The 18,157-nt window shown below is 39.7% G+C and overlaps 1 protein-coding gene across 1 annotated transcript in view; it reads right to left on the bottom strand.

The window, feature by feature from the left end:
- dnajc17 (DnaJ (Hsp40) homolog, subfamily C, member 17) overlaps nt 1-18,157 on the bottom strand; it is a 47,580-nt gene that overhangs the window by 28,398 nt on the left and 1,025 nt on the right. Inside the window, exons 2-8 of the mRNA XM_012851137.3 lie at nt 11,357-11,426; nt 8,185-8,243; nt 8,001-8,088; nt 7,770-7,846; nt 5,253-5,370; nt 4,518-4,561; nt 574-651 (exon numbers count right to left, since the gene is read on the bottom strand). Of these exons, the coding sequence (XP_012706591.2) occupies nt 574-651; nt 4,518-4,561; nt 5,253-5,370; nt 7,770-7,846; nt 8,001-8,088; nt 8,185-8,243; nt 11,357-11,426 (534 nt within the window). The remainder of the gene's footprint in view (nt 1-573; nt 652-4,517; nt 4,562-5,252; nt 5,371-7,769; nt 7,847-8,000; nt 8,089-8,184; nt 8,244-11,356; nt 11,427-18,157) is intronic.

An 18,157-nucleotide genomic window follows, 5' to 3' on the forward strand; every position in this document is an offset into this window, starting at 1 on the left:
CACTCGCTGGTGGGTTGCCATCAAAAATATTGCAGATTCCCTTTGCCTAAAACATCCAAAAAGGAAAAGCACTTCTCTTTTGTAAAAGTTTTACTCCCTCCTAAGACCCTACTGCATGTGTGCGTGAAGAGAACAAATTCAGCTGCATCGCTCTGGGCAGCTTGACGTCACTGACACTTGCTGCATCCTAATTTGAGGCCGACCTGCACCCCACCAAAAGCCCTCATGACAAATCGTGGCAGAAGGTGGTGGTGGGTTGCATGAGAACAGCACATTTCCTAAAGCCTCCCTTGGCACTGTTTAATCACCTGGTAAGAGGGGCACAAACAATGCCGTGCGTGGCTTTTAAAGGGCACCACAACATTGCCCTCAGCACTTTCACTGCTACAAAACTTAATGGGCCTTGTTTAAGGGGAAGCGTAAACAATCTACAAGCACTGATGTCATGCAGGCCTCAAACAAGGGTGGACGTTTGCGTGCAGGTTTGCTCAAATGAAGCTCTGCCCTAAGAGCATGAAAAGAAATAATTACTGTTATAACGGTTCATTACAAGTTAATTGTCAGGACACCCACCTTATGAAGTAGTTTAAGTAGAACTTCTTGAGAATAACCTCCGTTCATCTCGTCGTCTTTCATGCATTTCCATTTCAACTGGAAAAAAAAAAAAAAAAAAAGGAGGCCAATATTAGTCATGATCACTTTCAAGAACTAAAGAAGAGCACGGTAATGGCTAATCTTTAAAGCTCAACTGATTGAACTCAGCTGCAGAGGAGGCGAAGCGTGCCAGGCAGGTTTGACTCTGATGAAAAACAGAGAGCTGAAAATCATCAGGACAGGCCGAAGCTACGGCAGAAAGAACTGGTTTACGCTCTTGGAACATCGGCCCTGAACCACCTGCAGGACCTGCAGTCAATTTCCGTTCATAACGGCTGAGGCTACACGAATGGGGAGAAATCTCTCACATGGGCAAGTGCACGAGAGACCGCATGGTGGCTCACCTGCTAACACTGCAAAACGGAAACTAAAAGTAAGTAAAAAATTTCTTGAAATGAGTATATTTTTCCTTGATTTGAGCAGGTATGTAAGACTATTTGCCAATGGAATAAGATTTATGCACTTAAAATAAGAACAACTCATCTCCATCATCTTATTTCAAGTGCAGGGTGTCCAATTATCTTATTTTAGGGGTAAAATATACTCATCTCACTGGCAAATAGTCTTATTTACATGCTCAAATCAAGGACAAATATACTAATTTTAAGAACATTTTACTTACTTTTAGTTTCTTTTTTGCAGTGAACCAATAATTCAGAGTCCTTTACAGGTTGATATCCAAGTTCAGTCGAACGTGTCTCTTTACATATAACATATTTATTGCTTTAATCCATTGAAAGAAGAAAATACAGTATAATCTACCAGCCTCCTTTACTCCCATTCCTCTAAATAAAATCCCATACACCAAACTGCCTTCAGAAGTCAGCTAATCAGCAAATATACAGTAGGCCACCTGGGAATACTGCATTCTCTGTGTAACTATAGCTATAACTTAAATGTGAGCAAAGAGGCCCATGGTAACGCTGGAGGAGCAGCAGATTCAACGTTCAGGTGGGAGAAATCTGTTTAAATGACAGCTACTGGTCGTCCACTTCCCAGATCTGGTCTTTATGGCAAAGAAGGACAAAGTAACCAATTGTCGAAATCCTGTTTGAAGTTTCCCACAAGCCGTGCTGAAAAGCGTGCTCTGGTCACAGGAAACACTAATTTAAGAGTTTGGCCTTTGCAAAATACGATGTGTGGCAGACAACTAACTCTGCACATGCCTTCGAACGCAACATCCCCGTGTTAAATGATGGTGGTGGCAGCATCATGCTGTGGGATTCCTTTTCTTCAGCAGGACATTGAGTCAGGCAGGCAAGAAACATGAAGAGAAACTCAAGTCAGTTTTCATTCACACCTGTTGGTGGTGCAGGAAGGGAAGGGGGGGTGTATGTGGGTATGCGCATCAGAGAATGCTTGGTGAATTATTAACTATAGCTCCTGACAGAACACTGGACAAATTATTAATCATGTATATTTCATATAATAGATATTTCTTGCTGTTTTCTACTAATACCGAATCTGTAGAAATAAATTCAATTTGGCACAAAGGCAATAACAAAGGGAAAAATAAGATAAGTTTTCCTTTTTTCATTTTACTCTCAGGTCCAGTCACTAAAATGCTGATGTGAGTTCCCGTACTCCTAAAAAAAAAAAAAAGTGATATTGTGCAATGTCTCATATTCAGACAAACCACAGCAGAAACTGGCCAGCTTTATGGCAACTGCTGAGAACTGCATAATGAATGGCAAGCGCAAAGGAGGTTGATCTGCCTCCAGCATTCTGCTCACTGTCAGAGGAAAACATTTCCCGAGAATTTTCAAGTCCAAGTAGCATTTTTACAGTAATAATCGCTGAAAATGTACATTCCCCCCTTCCTGTAACAGTTTCTCTTTACCCGCGAATACCCGCCTTAACCGTTAATCTTAAAATTAGATGCTCAAGTATTTGTATGGTGCGATGTTTCAGCCCACAACACTGCTGTTTTTGATCATAAACTAAATAAATTTACAAATGGCTAAGATATCACTGGAAAAGACCCAAATGACAAGTGACTGGACTTTGTTTTCAATGCCTGGTAAACATCAAATAAATACCAATATTTTAAAGCCAATCGTGAGGATGGTAAACCATTTTTCACAACATTCCATGACATATTTCACAAACATGAAAATAAACATTCAACACTAGGGGGTAGTTTAAGAGGATTCTGTTATAGGTAATCCTAGTTTTACACAAACCAGATCTAGACATTTAGTCCAGATTTAAATTATGGAAAGACTGAAAAATCCCATACAGTCCCTTACAAATGTATTTATACGACTACAGCTTTTTATACTGCCGTGTTACAAAAACAAACAAACATATTAGATATAAAACTCAAAGGTTGCTGAGCTATGATCACAAAAAAAGAGAAGAATCCAGAAAATATGGGTTAATCAATATGCATACCATTACTGCAAAAATAGACCATAATATTGCAATAACATGTTTTTCTCGTGTCGCCCAGCTGTTGTTGGTAAGTATGCAGTCATGTCAAATGAAGGACTGAATAATTCCCTGTGAACTTTTCCAATCTTTGGAAAACTTTCATAACCAAATCATGCTTTAGACTGCTCCGCACCTTTATATCCTACCTGTCTGCAGTGTTCCTTACTCGTTATGATCGTTTGTTCACTAATGCTCTCTTAAAAAAAAAACTGAAGCTTTTACAGGACAGCTGGAGTCACACAAACACTATATTACATAGAGTCAGGCCATATTTACTAATAAGGTGATTTGTGAAGGCAATTGGTGACACTGGATTATATTTAGAGGTACCAGAAAAAAAGGGGACTGAATACTAAAGCTGAAAGATTGCAATATGAGATAATATTGCCCACTGCTGCAATAACAAAATGACTAGTGTTAGAAAAATAATTTTAAAAAGTGTTGATGTCTTTCTGCTTTAGGATTTCCATATCCGTTATTTTCTCAGTATCACAGATAATCTTGATAAATTCTTTAAATTCACAAAGCCCAAATAATGAGCAGTCAATCCAGCTACTGGAAAAATATATTTCCCTCTTGAAAACAATTTTTATTGAAAATGTTGCTTCTAACATCTGCTGTGTAGGCAATCAAACAACTTGGTTGCAGTTTCTAAATGACTTGAACATCTTACCATTAAATCTTACCATTAAATTACTTACATTCATTTCAGTCCAGGCAGTCCTGTTTGTGGCAGGCACACTGCATACAGCAATGTTGCAACTACAATAAATTTGCTATATATTCTGCAGGCTTACAAATGCATGCCAACTTTTGTACATTTTATTGTCTTCTTTTCCTTCTACGTCACAACTGCGTGCTGCTTTGTTTTGGCCGTTCAAAAAAAACAAACCCAAATCCCAATAAAATACCCTGAAGTACACAGATTGGCTGAAATGGGGAACAAACAGTTGAAAGGTTCAAAAACACTTTTGCAGGAACCTAAACTGAGAAAAGCAAAATGAACTCATGTAATGGACCTAGGCTGTGGCGTTCTCATGTTTGCGAATATATCTTGTGTTTCTATCAATTTATTGTCTGTTTTTCAAGCTGAACATACAAAGTCAGGGAATATTGCTGCAACTTTAGATGGCTCTTAATTACTAGAAGCAGCTTTAATGTGTAAACACGTTGCCTAACATCCCCTGCATCCGTGAACACACACAGAACCGGGCCTTTTCCAGGAGGAAATGAAATAAGCCTTCTTTTGGCATACATTTTGGTCCCTTGACAGCATCATTTCCAATCTGGAGGAAGTGATGTTAGAACAACATATGTGCTTAGTGACGAGACAGCATTTGTGGTCTCTGAATATTAAATTATAAATGGCAAAAGGTTGGATTAAACTTACACTAAGACCCCATTCTCTATTCCAAATTGTTGAGTCTTACCTTCAGTTTGGGGGTTACGTTGCTCTGGTAGTATCTCTCCCCTCCTGAGTGTGAGAAAAGGCATTAGGGATGGTTGAGACAATGGAGGGGAAAAGACAAAGGAACAACTGTTTAATTGAAATATGGTACTCAAGAGAGTCGTCAAGAGACTTGTGCAGAAAGACAGACTCTCAGAAATGGCTCCCACGTGGTTCATTTTTTGGCTTTTGGAGACAGGGCTCTGATCAGGGGAGGGCTGAGTGCGTGCAAACAGAGGGAACTCAAAACATGTAGAGACTATGAACGAGTAATTGCACACCCACAAAAGAGGGTCAGGTTTACATCTCCAGAACACTCCACGGCTTTTAACAGCAAAGAAAAATGCTACGGAGTAACGAGGTCTGATGGACATTTCTGCGTGCGTGTTTGGCACTTTGCATCCCTGTGATACTTTGCCAAGTTGTGTTACTGCCAAACAAACTAAAATAGACCTCTTCTCATATAAGTTCAGCTATTGTTATTGTTCGTTGCTTGAATAATATTTGGCGAACCGCAGGCAGAATGGTGGCTGGTGTGGTCGGAGAGGCTCTGTGAAACAAAACCAAAAAGAAAACCTAACTGATGTTTCAGTGCCGTAAAAAAGTGCAGAGCGGATCAAAATGAATTTATAAGAGCAGAATGTTAAAACACCGATAGAGTTACGATAAGTTTGACAAGCGCGGCCTGGTAATGGTTAAATCCAGGAAGGAATCAAACCTCTCTGAGTGTAGTCTCCTGACGGATGCTGTGCCTCCCTTTCTCTCTGGATCTGCTCTCTGATGAGCCTCTGCTCTTCTTCAAGCTGTCTGGATCCCTCCTCCCTCAAGCGGGCGATCTTTTGGGTTCAGACACACAACCGATCCAGAGTTAAATCACAAACCTGCATTAAGATTTTTGCAGACAGAACATGTTCAAATAAACACTTCTCCCATTCTAACGCTGAGCTAGTTTTCTCTCGTTGGTTTTTGTTTATATAAAACGTCTACGGCACTCGATTTTACAGTTTAAGACAATAATATCTTAATGAAGAACAAATTGCTCGCATCCCCTGTCCAAGAAACATTGCCCCATATTTTAACACATTAAATGCATTAATCAAATGCCAGCGCTCATCATGAAAGCAAACACGCCTCCTTGATTTATCTGTTTCAGTCTGAACAAAGTCATGCAAAATCTTCTAATGGTCTTAGTGATGAATATATCCCAAGATTACAAAAAAAATTTCTCAGATTAAACCTCTGATCTTTACCCAAGCGGTTGGATGACTCAATCAGGAACAAGTATTAGACAAGGAAAAAAACTAAAAAAAAAACTGAATAAAACACCTGCTTGTGCTTCAGACTTTCCGGGATACATTTGAATCCAGTTTCCAGTAAGCGTCTGTGATTTATAAATGTTAAAGTTTCATTCCTCTGCAATTTCTCCCAAGTCTGGGCCAGCGGAACTTTCACAAGTTTTCAGTGGCGAGTTTTGCGAAGGCATTAACATCCTGTCAACGTCTCATATTTTGTCACCTTCCTACCAGAAACTTCAGTGTAGCTGGTTTGTAAATTTTTTGTGTAAATTATTACGATAGTATCCCCCCCCCCCCCCGACTACTACTTAACAGAAGCAGCTTTCACATCATTTACAGCTTCTAGTCGAATGTCTCCAACAGCTTTGCACATCTTGAGACATCAATTTTTGCTCATTCTTTTATACAAAATAGCTCAGGCTCACTTTGGAGGAGAGTGTCGATGAATGTCAATTTTAAAGCCTTGCCACACACGCTCAGTTAGATTTAAGCCAAGACATAGACATATAAGACATGAATATGCTTTGATCTATTCCACTGCAGCTCTGGCTGCGTGTTTAGAGTCACTGTTCTGCTAGAAGGAGATCCTCCGCCCCAGATTTAGTTCCTTTGCAGCCTCAAACAGTTTTTCCTCCAGGATTGTCCTGTATTTAGCATCCATCGTCCTATCCACGCTGACCAGCTTCCCTGCATCTGCTGAAAACATCCCCACAGCATCATCCTGTCACCACCATGCAACACTGAGGGGATGGTGTGTTCGAGGTGATATGCTATGTATGTATTTTGTTTTTTTTCCATAAATAAGTATTTGCATATAGGGTAAAAAACATTATGTCACGTTCGACCAAAGCTCCTTCTTCCATGTGTTTGCTGTGTTTCATGTTTCCACTCAATTGTCATGCAAGTTTTGCCATCCACTGGTGTGAAGCAAATTAACCAGGCTACATAAGGCGTAATTTCATCACAGTTGACATTACGCATGGCTGTAATAAACAGGAGGTAGAGGTTGCAAACTAACTAACTAGACAAACTAGAATGTTCTGTCATGTCTACTAGTATTGGCGATGTTACATGCTGTCTGGAGACTTAGAGAAAGAAATGCTATTCTATGAGCGCTATGGGAATATTCGGAAAGAAGTCGACAACGGAAACAGCTTATTTAGCAGAACTTCCAAGGCAAATGTGTTTCCATCCCCCGTTTTGCGCATCAACTCTTTTTCGAAAAAGCCAAATAAACCACCTCTAGTGAGTGTATAAACTTTTCTTTGAGAAATTAAGGAGGTTATTTGGAATTCTGCCATTTCTATCAACCTTTTCTAATGCGATAATTCACAATGTGCATAAAAAAGCGTTGATGGAAACACGGCTATAGAGGGCTTGTAGAGCTATTTTGTCTCTCTTTCAATAGCCTTCTTCTTGCTACTCTGCAATAAAGGCCAGATTTCTGGAGCACACCACTAACAGTTGTCCTGTCCTCAGATTTCATCACCTGAGCTGTAGATCACTGCAGCTCCTCCAGAGTTTCCATGGGCCTCTTGGATGCTTGTATGATTAAAGCACTTCTTGTCACCTGTGAGATAAGGTGGGCCACTATTTCTCAGTAGCTTCAGAGTTGCTGACTATTCGTTTTCAGATATTGAGCTGAACGTCGCTTCTCAAGATATTATTTTATAAACTCTGGGGGATGATATTTACTGAATTAGGGGACTTCAGAACGCAGTTGATAATGCTGGATTATATTATTAGAGTAAAGGAGGCTAAATACAATTTTTCAGATCTTTACATGTACAACATTTTGTACACCATGTATCACTTTGTCATCTGCTTTGCGGTTCTACACTACATTGTGTTGGCCTATCACAACAAAATATATTGCTTATTTTTTTCTTTTAAACATGACAAAATGTTTGCACAGTTCAAAGCACTTTAGATATTCTTACCTCTTCTTCGAGTGTTCTTGTGTTTTGCACCTCCTCCTGGCTCTGAGCCTCTGCTCGTCGTTCTCTGGCCTCCAAGTCTGGAAAGCGAGACACACAGATCCATCCCTCAAACTGATGTTTTATACTAATCATTAAAAAAATATATACACAACTGAGTTGTTTTAACCCTGTAGTATATTTAAAGACCTTTACAATAACAGCAAAAGAGTAACTCCGTAAACCCGTACTCACCGAGTTTAATTTTCTTCCTCTTATCGTCTAATTTCTTGTCTCGTTCTTCAGCTCGTTTCTTGGCAGCACAAATCTTGTCATAGGCGGCCTGCACAAAGCATTAGTCACCAGGGTGAACTGTCTTGACACCGTGTGGGTGAATCGGGAGGATTTTTGCAGGTTAAAAATACATTTTTGGTCTCACCTTGGCTGCAGCATCAGTGAGAACTTCAAGAGCCTGGGACAACTGATGGAAGAGCTCCGCTATAAGAAACGGATGAAATACGGTAAATATCTGAGCTTTACAGTGAAAAAAATAAATAATTACAGGCAAAAAAATCTTACTTTTTTATAACAAATAAGTAAGATCTGTAAATCAAGATTTAGGAAATATATTCTAAAATATGAACAAAGCATCAAAGCTTTACATAAAGTGAGAGGTTTCATCTTGACAATTGCAGCACATCTTATAAAACCTGTTTCCTCTATCGATAAACAGCGGATCGTCTCGACCGTTCACCATCCGTCCTCAATTTCCCACAACTCCGGCTGTCATTTAACGCAAACACACAATTACACACGCACACACTAGGAGCCCCCATTCCCCAGGCTCATCCTGCACCGCTGCACCGTCCTGGCCAAGCTTAATCATTCACTGATGGGAGGCCTAGCAGGCTGACACGGTTACAACATGTGGGGACTGGCAGTACGCACAAACAGAAGGCTCTGCAGATCATACTGCTAGCACAGGCGGTCGGGTTACCTCCGTGGATATAACTGGCTCAAATGAAATCCAACTGAGAGGGGCTGCCGTGCCTAAAAGGCAGATCACAGTGTCACAACATGGTTGGTTGAGAAAAATGAGGGATTTCATGAAGGGTATCGTCTTCAATCGGCGAAGAATGATAACCCAAAAGCCACCCCTTGCACGCATACAGCTGCATCCTCAGGGGGTGACAAGCTCCAAGTCTAGCTCCGCTTTCGTGTGATAGAGGCCAAATCTGTCTATGTGCGGGTTCAAGTGTTGAGGCCCTCCAAAACCACTTCTTTTCCATTTCTGGGAAACCGACCCCCTGCTTTTGTATTATTCTTCTCAACCTCCGAAACGTACCAATTTCCAATTTTTTACTGTCATGATCAGGAATAGTTTGAAACCCTCTAGGAACCACAGTAACCTCCCTAGAAATTGTACCTCATTACCAGCCTTCTGTTCAAGGTGCTTTTACCCCCCCTATTGACAAAAAGCTACACTGAAATTCTTTGCTCCTCGCTGCAGAGCGCAGACGAACCCAAACTAAAAAAGGAGGATTGAGCGCGGGAAGGGAGGTGATGGTGGTCCTGATGAGGTTTGGCTGCACTTGTTTGTCTGGATAGACGACAGCAGGACCGGGTTAACTACGGTTCCTGTCAGACGTTTACACGCACACACCTGATTGGCAGGAATGTCAACATTTGGGGTTCTGCTGATTTATTTGAGCTGTGTGGTGGTTGTTTTGGAGGACCAAATGATCACAGAACATCCCATTTCAATCGACTTAATAAAAAACAAGCTTGAATTCATTGCACATTTTCTAAATCCACACGAAAATTTATATACAGGCTAAAATAAATGTGCATGCCCCAGCTAATGTTAGGAGAAATATCCTTTATCAAGTTGCAGAGAAATCACAGAGTGTGTGACCATCAACAAGCAATGCATATAAAGCTGGCTTGAAATTTGACCACTCTTTGCAGTGCCCACCTCAAATTTTCATTAGGGCTGAAGTTGTTGCTCTCCCAGAAGCGCTTAGGATCATTGCTCTGTTGAAATTCATCTAGCTGTTGATCTGAGGCAAAATTGATCAAAAATTAGAGATGCACCTATCCGGTTTTTTCTCAATCCAATCCAACAACGATACCTGAGTGTATACGTTGCCACGTGAGTAGAGGCATCGGGTTTTATGTTAACAAAAAAAGGTCAGCGTGCTCTTTAGCATGCTGCTTTTTGAAGTGCTTATTTAAAGAAACACTAAGTAATAATAACACCTAGTGGTTATACTTGGAACAACACAAACAACGCCTTTCACAGACACCCGCCATTTTCTCAACGGTCCGTTGTTGCACTGAATTTTTACTTCCACACAACAAGTATATGGTGTTGGATTTTGTTCTACTTTTGGTCTGCTTCTCTTACTGGCTTCCATGTTTGCAGGCTGTTGCTCTTTTGGCAACATAACATACCAAATGCTGCGCTCTGTTTTGGGAACCCAACATAAAATACCAAATGCTGCCGAACTTGCAGTTTCCAAATGCATTTTTGCACAAATGCCTTTTGCGCCATCATTTCTGCACATACAAATGGTTTTCATTGTTCTCTTCTCCTACATTGTTTACATTTCAATTGTTTACTTTTAATTACAAGCTGTATGCAACGAAATTTCGTTCTGTATGCACTCTGTACATACAAAATGACAAATAAAGATGTCTAAGTCTAAGTCTAACTCTCATATGATTGGCTCAGGAACCAGGAAGTAAACACGGGCTACGATCTGAACCGAAGTAGATCTGGACCGTACCGCTAGGTTAGAAAGGAGAAAAAACGTGACTAAGACATTGTTGATGAAGAGGACCGATTGTTTATGGGGAATGCTACATCCATCCCAGGTGAGAAAAGTGAATGATTTTGGTGGATTTTTCCATAAATATTACTTGCTGTGTGTGATATTAATACAAAATAAATAAATCAAAATAAAAAAGTGACTGGATTGGAATGCTGGATCGGCGTTATTCATCCGATATCCGATCCAGCTAATTAGTCAATATTGGAGCCGATGTCTGATCCGCGTATCGGATCAGTGAATCTATCAAAAACACACATCAAACTAGCTTTAGAATGAAAAAAAATTAAATAAAATAAAAAACAGCCTGGCAGTAAGCCTCTAAGATGCAGTGGACCTTAACTTCTCCAATTAATTGTGAGGCTGTTTGGGACATCAATAAACTCAAATGAACTCTAGCATTTTGTGAGATGATCAGCTGTCAAATATCCTGCCAGAATTTTGCAAAACCCTTATCAATGGTAATAAAAAAAAATGTGGGTAAGCTGTTTGCAATTTGCTGAAGGAGATTGATCAGTCAGGGTGGGATTGTTTAATTTTGGCACTCTGTCAATGACAGAAATTAATTCAACAATAAATTCAAAACTTGGGCACCTTCAAAAAATGGTTGACATTTATGCCCATGATTATGATGACGTAAACTGGAGTTGGGGGAAGTTAGCTACACTGTGCGTTTGCAATACATAATTTGATCAAAACGATGAAAGAAGTTTGTGCCTCAGAACACAGAAGATAAACTAGAGAAATCCAAGAAAAAAAAATTGTAAATGTTTTACTTACCTGCTTTGGGGTTGTCTGGATTCTTGTCCGGATGGCACGTCAGGGCCTTTTGTCTGTAGGCTTTCTTAATCTGGTTTAAAAAAATAATAATAATAAAAGAAAAAACTTAATTGACGTTTCTACCCATCTTCCTCCTTGCTCATTTAAAAACTGATGGTCATATTTAGCTAATATGTAGTTTAACTGTAGTCTTGCGCTTCATTAGGTTTTCATTTTGGTGCATTGTTAGGCTTACATTAATTATACTATTTTAATGTTTAATATATGTTTATAAATCAATAACTTCCTGAAATCCGTCTGAAGGATGAATGCTTCCATTTCAAGTATCCATCTCCATCACGTTAAAAGTAACATGGGAAGATATCTGCATGTTCCTCAGGATTTTTAGAATTATTTCAAATTAGGTGAATATTAACAAGTCAAATAGTAAAAGAAGCTTAATGAGAGCTGATCATCAACACAATCAAGAATTACATTTATTTTCACAGAATCAACATTCAGTCACTTATTATTAGCCAAATTAATCACGCAAGCAAACAAAACGAACAAAAAACAACGCAAACCTACAGCACACACAAAAAAAAAATCATGGGGGAAAGCATTCAAAAATACAATGATTAAAATTTATTAAAAGGCTTAGATTTACCAGAAGTTTATCAAGTACTCAGCATAAAAGAAAGGATTTTATGACCTGATTCTGAATAATAATGCGTAAATATAATCTAAGAGGGAATATGAAGGGAGAGAGAAGACAGTGTTAGGTCCCTTTCTAACCCCAGCTATGCTACTTAGTCTGTTTTAAACAAACCAGAGATCGTTTCATCAGATAATCTGCTTAGCCTGTGCAGGTATATTAGTTTACAGACAGGTTAGTGCGGACATAACAAGCAAACCGTGGTTTGCCTGACAATGGATTTTGTCGCTGTATATAAGCTTATAATAGAAAAGCCTCCAGTGAATCAAAGAGAAGTTAACTTGCTGCATTAATACAGAGAAACAGGTTTGATGGACCAAAAAACACTGACCAGTCTACAAGCATCTGTAGCCATCACATGGCACATTTGGGAAACAAATAGTAGCACCTGGACACCTGCTGACATTAGGATTGTTTTTTTTTTTAAACTGTGTTAAGATAAAATGATGAATATGACTGAAAGATTTCCACCTTCTGCCATATTTGGACAAATCAAAATTGCAGCTCCAAGGTCAAAGCTCCCAAATGAGTATTTTCCCCTCATCTGCTGATCATACTAGGCAGCTTTTTGTGACACAAATATGCATACATTAAAACCCAAATGTGGCAAAAAGAAATCCAAACTCTCTATGCACACTTAGTGTTTCTCCACTGTTTTTTTTTGTTTTTCTGCTGTGAACAAGCTGGGTAAGCAGAATAAATCACTTCCAGGTTGGATTCACCTGGTGGAAGTCAGTCGATATATTTAACAGAGACTCGGGGACACCTGCGGATCAATGTCCATGCAACCCCAAGAATAACTTTAGCTTGTTCTTGAAGACGCTCCCTTGAAACACCAGTGAAATTATGCTTAGCTACACAAATAATTATCACTTTTAATGACATTCAAGCACACAATTACTTTGCTGAACATACATTGTGTTGTGTATTTGGAGTCTCTAGGAGTGCTGTGGTCAAACGGGGTAGAGTGGAACGCTCTGCTACCTGGAGGGGGGCGGGGCGGTGTTTACTTTGCCTTCTTTAGATTTAAAGAGACAGCTCCAAAACAAGTTTCTCTCAGACACGCCTTAGAAAAAAAAGGCAAAAAAGGGGAACGTGGGGGTAAATTAACAAGGAATTCAGACCAAAGCATTCCAAGTCCACCTCATACAGAACACATATGAATGATTTCAATCTAAAAAGGAGGAAATGAAAAGCATGATATGTCCCCTTTAAACTAGTAATGATTATCAACTTAACGACAATGAAACTCTTAACTCAGTCCCAAGATGAGAAACTTTCCCATGCAGCGCCAGGCAAAGTCATAGGCTCCTAACTTACTCTGACTAAACCTGAGGCTCTGCGCAGCCGTTTGGATTGACCCGAGGTATCCGTGTTTTACTACACAATCACTATTGCACCCGCTACACGTTAAACAAAGGATTCTCCAGGTCTGCCAGTGAGTACAATCGAATGTGGAATGACATGCCACAAAGCATTAGTGAATGAAATTAGATGAGATGGTGAATGAAATTACTAAAAATGCAAGAACAATATACACACACTGACAACCCTGGGTGACTGCTTATAATGTCTACCATCCACTGGTCCTTCTAGGGGCCGGTTAATGACAAGGTGGTTTCCATTAGAGGTCTCCTCCGTTGGTGAAAGAAAAGGAAGCAGGAAAAGCTTCCATGAAGACCAGAGGGGGCTGCAGAGTGCAACGCTCAGGCTTTCCGCACGCAACCTCAGGAACACGTGCTCCAGTATATACCACGCATCGCATGCTACAGATCTGCCGCATACATTCCTCCATACATGCGAGCGCAGCCTAAATACACAAATCCTAATCAGACATTCCAACAGACTGCATGATTTCACGTATTTTCTGACTTCCCGACTCTCTCTCTCAACTTTTTGCATGAATCAATCTGTTGCCAGTACGCTACAGGCCACGAAAGAAAGTGGAAGCACCTTTGTTCATGTCTGGGAAACATTTGCATTTGTCTTCTTGTATTCGCAGTGTTTCCCCAGTAGGTTGTTTAGCACAATTTTATCCTTACAGTGCGAGCCAAGCCCCAGCACTGATGGAACCGAGCAGACTGTTGGAGGACGCAGCATTTTAAGCAGCAGTCTGAAACTGTCTCAGTGTTTATACACTTTACTTCAAAATCTGAATGAGAATTTGCTTTGGCAAAAAGATTTGCAGGGACTAGATGCCAGTAGGGAATATTAATGTCTTACTGTTTGAAACAAAATGAACACGTTTTAAGAGAAATGGATTAAAGCCAGGAGTTTAAGCCTCTCTCTGTCCTTGTCTCCTTATTCTTTCCTTTACAATTCCAATTATAGCTCTTTTTATATCTCTCCAAAATGTTTTAGGAGGATATAAGCAAGCAAGAACTGAAGACTGTGGTCTGAATTCCTTTATCCATATCTTATAAAATAAAACTAAAGTCAGTAACGAATCATTGAAGGCATTGTGTCAGCCTAAAGTTTGTACAGAACTTAAAATAAAAGATTATAATCATAACAACATTCTCTAGTTGTGCTTAACCATTGCTGTGAGTCATGTTATACATTACAAATAAATAAATCATTCAATTTCCAAAGCTAATTTAAAAGATAAACAAGGTTTTTTAACACAAAACGTCAATCGTGTAGGTTTTGAAGCTCATGTTTGCACAATACCTACTACAATTAAAGTATTTAAAAGCAGCTTTAAATGTAAAAAAGAAAACCAGAGCTCACATTTCTGTTTAGGTGGTTTTACTGTGAGCAAAGTAAAACTATAAACTGCCCGAGTGAACCTATTGTTTTCAGGTGTTTAAATCATCACGGTTTGACATCATCTCTCTATATTGTAAATACTTATCCTACCTCTCCATCTTTCTCTCCTCCTCTCCTTTCTTTTCTCCAATTCTATTTTAAATCTTATCGCTGAACTTTTGCTCCCATCAGAGCCATAACCTTCAAAATGTACCTGAGGATGTATGACCCTGAGGCCCATTGGTCCATCAACCAACACCCAAAAGCTGTCGGATAGAATTTTGAAAAAGGACAATAAAATCCTGATAAGAGTTCAAAAAAAAAATTGTTCTGATATCAATCATAACTTTACATGCTCTCCTGCTGCTTGTAACATCCTGATTTTCCTTTTATTTCTTTTTTGCTATGTCTCAAATACAAGATAAACTGAAGGAATCCTCTCAACTATTTCCCACGCTAGAGTTTGTGGAAGGACAAACCACGAAAAATCAAGAGAAGACAACAATCGAGCAGTAGCAAGCCAACAGTAGCCTAACGGTTAGCGAGTGCACCGCACTGATTCCTCTGTACATCTTGTCCTCGTTAGCAGACGCCGGTGCCAAATGATTGCTGACAAACTGCTGCTGAGCGTCCTAGCCGCATCGCAGCCACAGGCTAAGGCTGATAAGCTGTCTGACTGCCATGGGACCCTCCCTCTTAATTGCTATACTCCACTATTTACAGGCCAATATTTGTTAAAGGAAGATAACAGCCAGAAGAGTAATTGGGGAGCGAATATGGATAAACGGAGGGAGGATAAGTGTAAACAGGTTTCTAACACCTATCACAAATTCAAACTGAAGCACTCTTGGCCACTTCCAGAAGCAATAAATTACACATGTATGCCACAAATTGATCATTTCATTTAATTTAGAAGGTGGCAATGTCCTAAACAGAACCAAAATTAGGTTTTGCGACAGCAAGGTAAAACTTTGGTTCTTTAGTGTCGCATTTCCCAGGATGCAGTGTGCTATGCTCTGTATCATTCAAATTTCCTTTGTCGTTCCGTTACAATTTAAACATGTTTCCTTTGACTTACACATTAATTTGCTTTTATAAACTCTAAAATATGTGCTAAAGTTCTTAAACAGAGGTGATAGTTTTGGATTCAAAAATATGTTTGGGTCTGCAGGTCAGGATAGTTATAAAAAAAATTTGTCTCCGGTTCCAACACCTTTTCCCAATATTCAAGCACTTTTGTAATACAGGATCCCTCTAATGTAGGAAAGAAAAAGAGAAAAGCTAGACATGTTGAGGATTATAACAGCACAACACTGAATGGCATTACATCTTTAAGAAAAATTGTGAAACTTCAAATAGAACTGAGATGGTGGGAATTATTTCCGGCACAGAAAATATTTAAGAAATATTTCAGAAGGATTTGTGAAAGTACTTCAGACTTTTCTGCAGAATCAAAAGATGGTTTTAAACTAGCGATTGAAAGAATAACCTGTAGGGATTTCAGTGTGTTTCGCTTGATCATTTTAGAAGGACATGCACATTTAAAAGTGCATTAGAGATGCGGATTATACTCCCCAGCAAATCCACGTCCATCTACAATAACCAGGCAAGCTGTCAAAGACAACAGTGCCTAGCAAACATAATCATAACTGGAATATGTTTTGACATTTTGGTACATTAAATCCCCAAAACATCATTCATTTCCTGAGGACTTTAAGTGACAGAATACCACAAAATAAAAACGAAACACACAAGAGTTTAGAAGCAGGTTCAAGTTTCTGTTCACAATGCTTTTTGCTAACAGCGTGTCTTCTGTGGATATCAGTACGGATTTACTGCATGATCAGATTTAGCTAAGTCTTTAGATTTAGATTCATGTTTGCTGGATCATTGCTGAAGAGTTAAGAAAAAAAAAATCACTTAATTTCACAGCTTCAGTATAAAAGTACCAAGAATAAAAGATTAAATTCACAGTTTGCACCCATTCTATTGCATATTTTAGGGTTAAACTCCTGCTGGAAGATGAAGCTCTGCTCCAGTCTCTAACAGGTTTGACCAGCTTTCCTGTCTGTCCCAACATGACGCTGCCACAACCATGTTTCACTTTGGGGAACGCGTCCTCCTGGTGATGTACGCTGTTTGTTTTGAGCCTTACGGATGATGCTACCGGTGGCCTCACATGTCAAACGTCACACTTCGGAGTGCAGTTCAAACATTAAAAGGAAGATGTTCATAAATAAAGGCTGTACAGCAGTATGTGTTGCACCGATTTAACCAGATGCAAGCTGTTATATCAAGAAAAAGCTTATGCCTTCAACTTTCACTGTGTGTGTGATACGCATGGCAGTCATTTTAGAAACTGATCTTGGAAATTCAGTTTCTGAAGTACAAAGAGGAAACATCTCTGAAGTTCTATAACGCAAGATAAAAAGGTTTTGAGTCGAACACATAAAAGTAGAATAAAATACACCGAAGCAACGGCTGTAACCTGACAACATGTGCCAAACTTCAAATGGTGGGATTACTTTTGTGAGGCACTGTACTACTAAACAGCAACAAGCTTGCATTAAGCCTCGATTGTGCACTTAGAAAGTCTGTCTGCGAGTAAATTACATGAGCATGCATTGTTTTTTTGCTTCGTGCTGTAATGCATTAGGTAAAAGGGGTTTATTAAAATTATAGTAGCTGAATAAACCACAAGCGTGTTTGTGTGGTCCCGGTTGTTGACATGGCTTTACCGTGCGATCTGCGGTAGGTCCAACCCCGGTGGTTATCCCTCAGCGCTACCCTGAACGCCAACCCCAGTTGTTTACAGTCGTTAAATCATAAGATTTCGTTAGTTTCACTAGCCTTTCTCATATATCCAAGAACATGACAAGTTCAGCTACTGTGATATAAGAAAGGGCATTAAGAAAGCAGGTTTTGGCAGACGCGAGCTCAATGCAAAACTCCTGCGTCAAAGCGATATTTTACAATCTGTAAAACACGGCTTCTACGTAATGCCTGTTTATGCGACAACCCACATAAACAGACTCTTCCCTTTCTCCGTGATTAACAACCCACCTAGGGAAGAGATGGGGCCACAGGCCAAACAACCGGATAAGTGGCTGATGACATTCGTCCTCACACATTTGATTGATTTTTTTTTTTTCTCAGTGTCCTCTGATTTTAAGCAGCGCACGTACGCACAGCCCCAACTTTCTTTCTCGACCGCCAACAGACCGCACAGAGACACCGCTCTCAATTTTCGGGGCTTCGGCTCTGCCCAAGCCACAACCACTGACTTCCTCGGGGATAATCCTCTGGGAATGAAAACACTTTGAAATCCAATTAAGAAATTAACTACTTCCCCTTCTTTT

The sequence above is a fragment of the Fundulus heteroclitus genome, chromosome 19, assembly GCF_011125445.2.
Source record: "Fundulus heteroclitus isolate FHET01 chromosome 19, MU-UCD_Fhet_4.1, whole genome shotgun sequence".
Lineage (NCBI taxonomy): Eukaryota > Metazoa > Chordata > Actinopteri > Cyprinodontiformes > Fundulidae > Fundulus > Fundulus heteroclitus.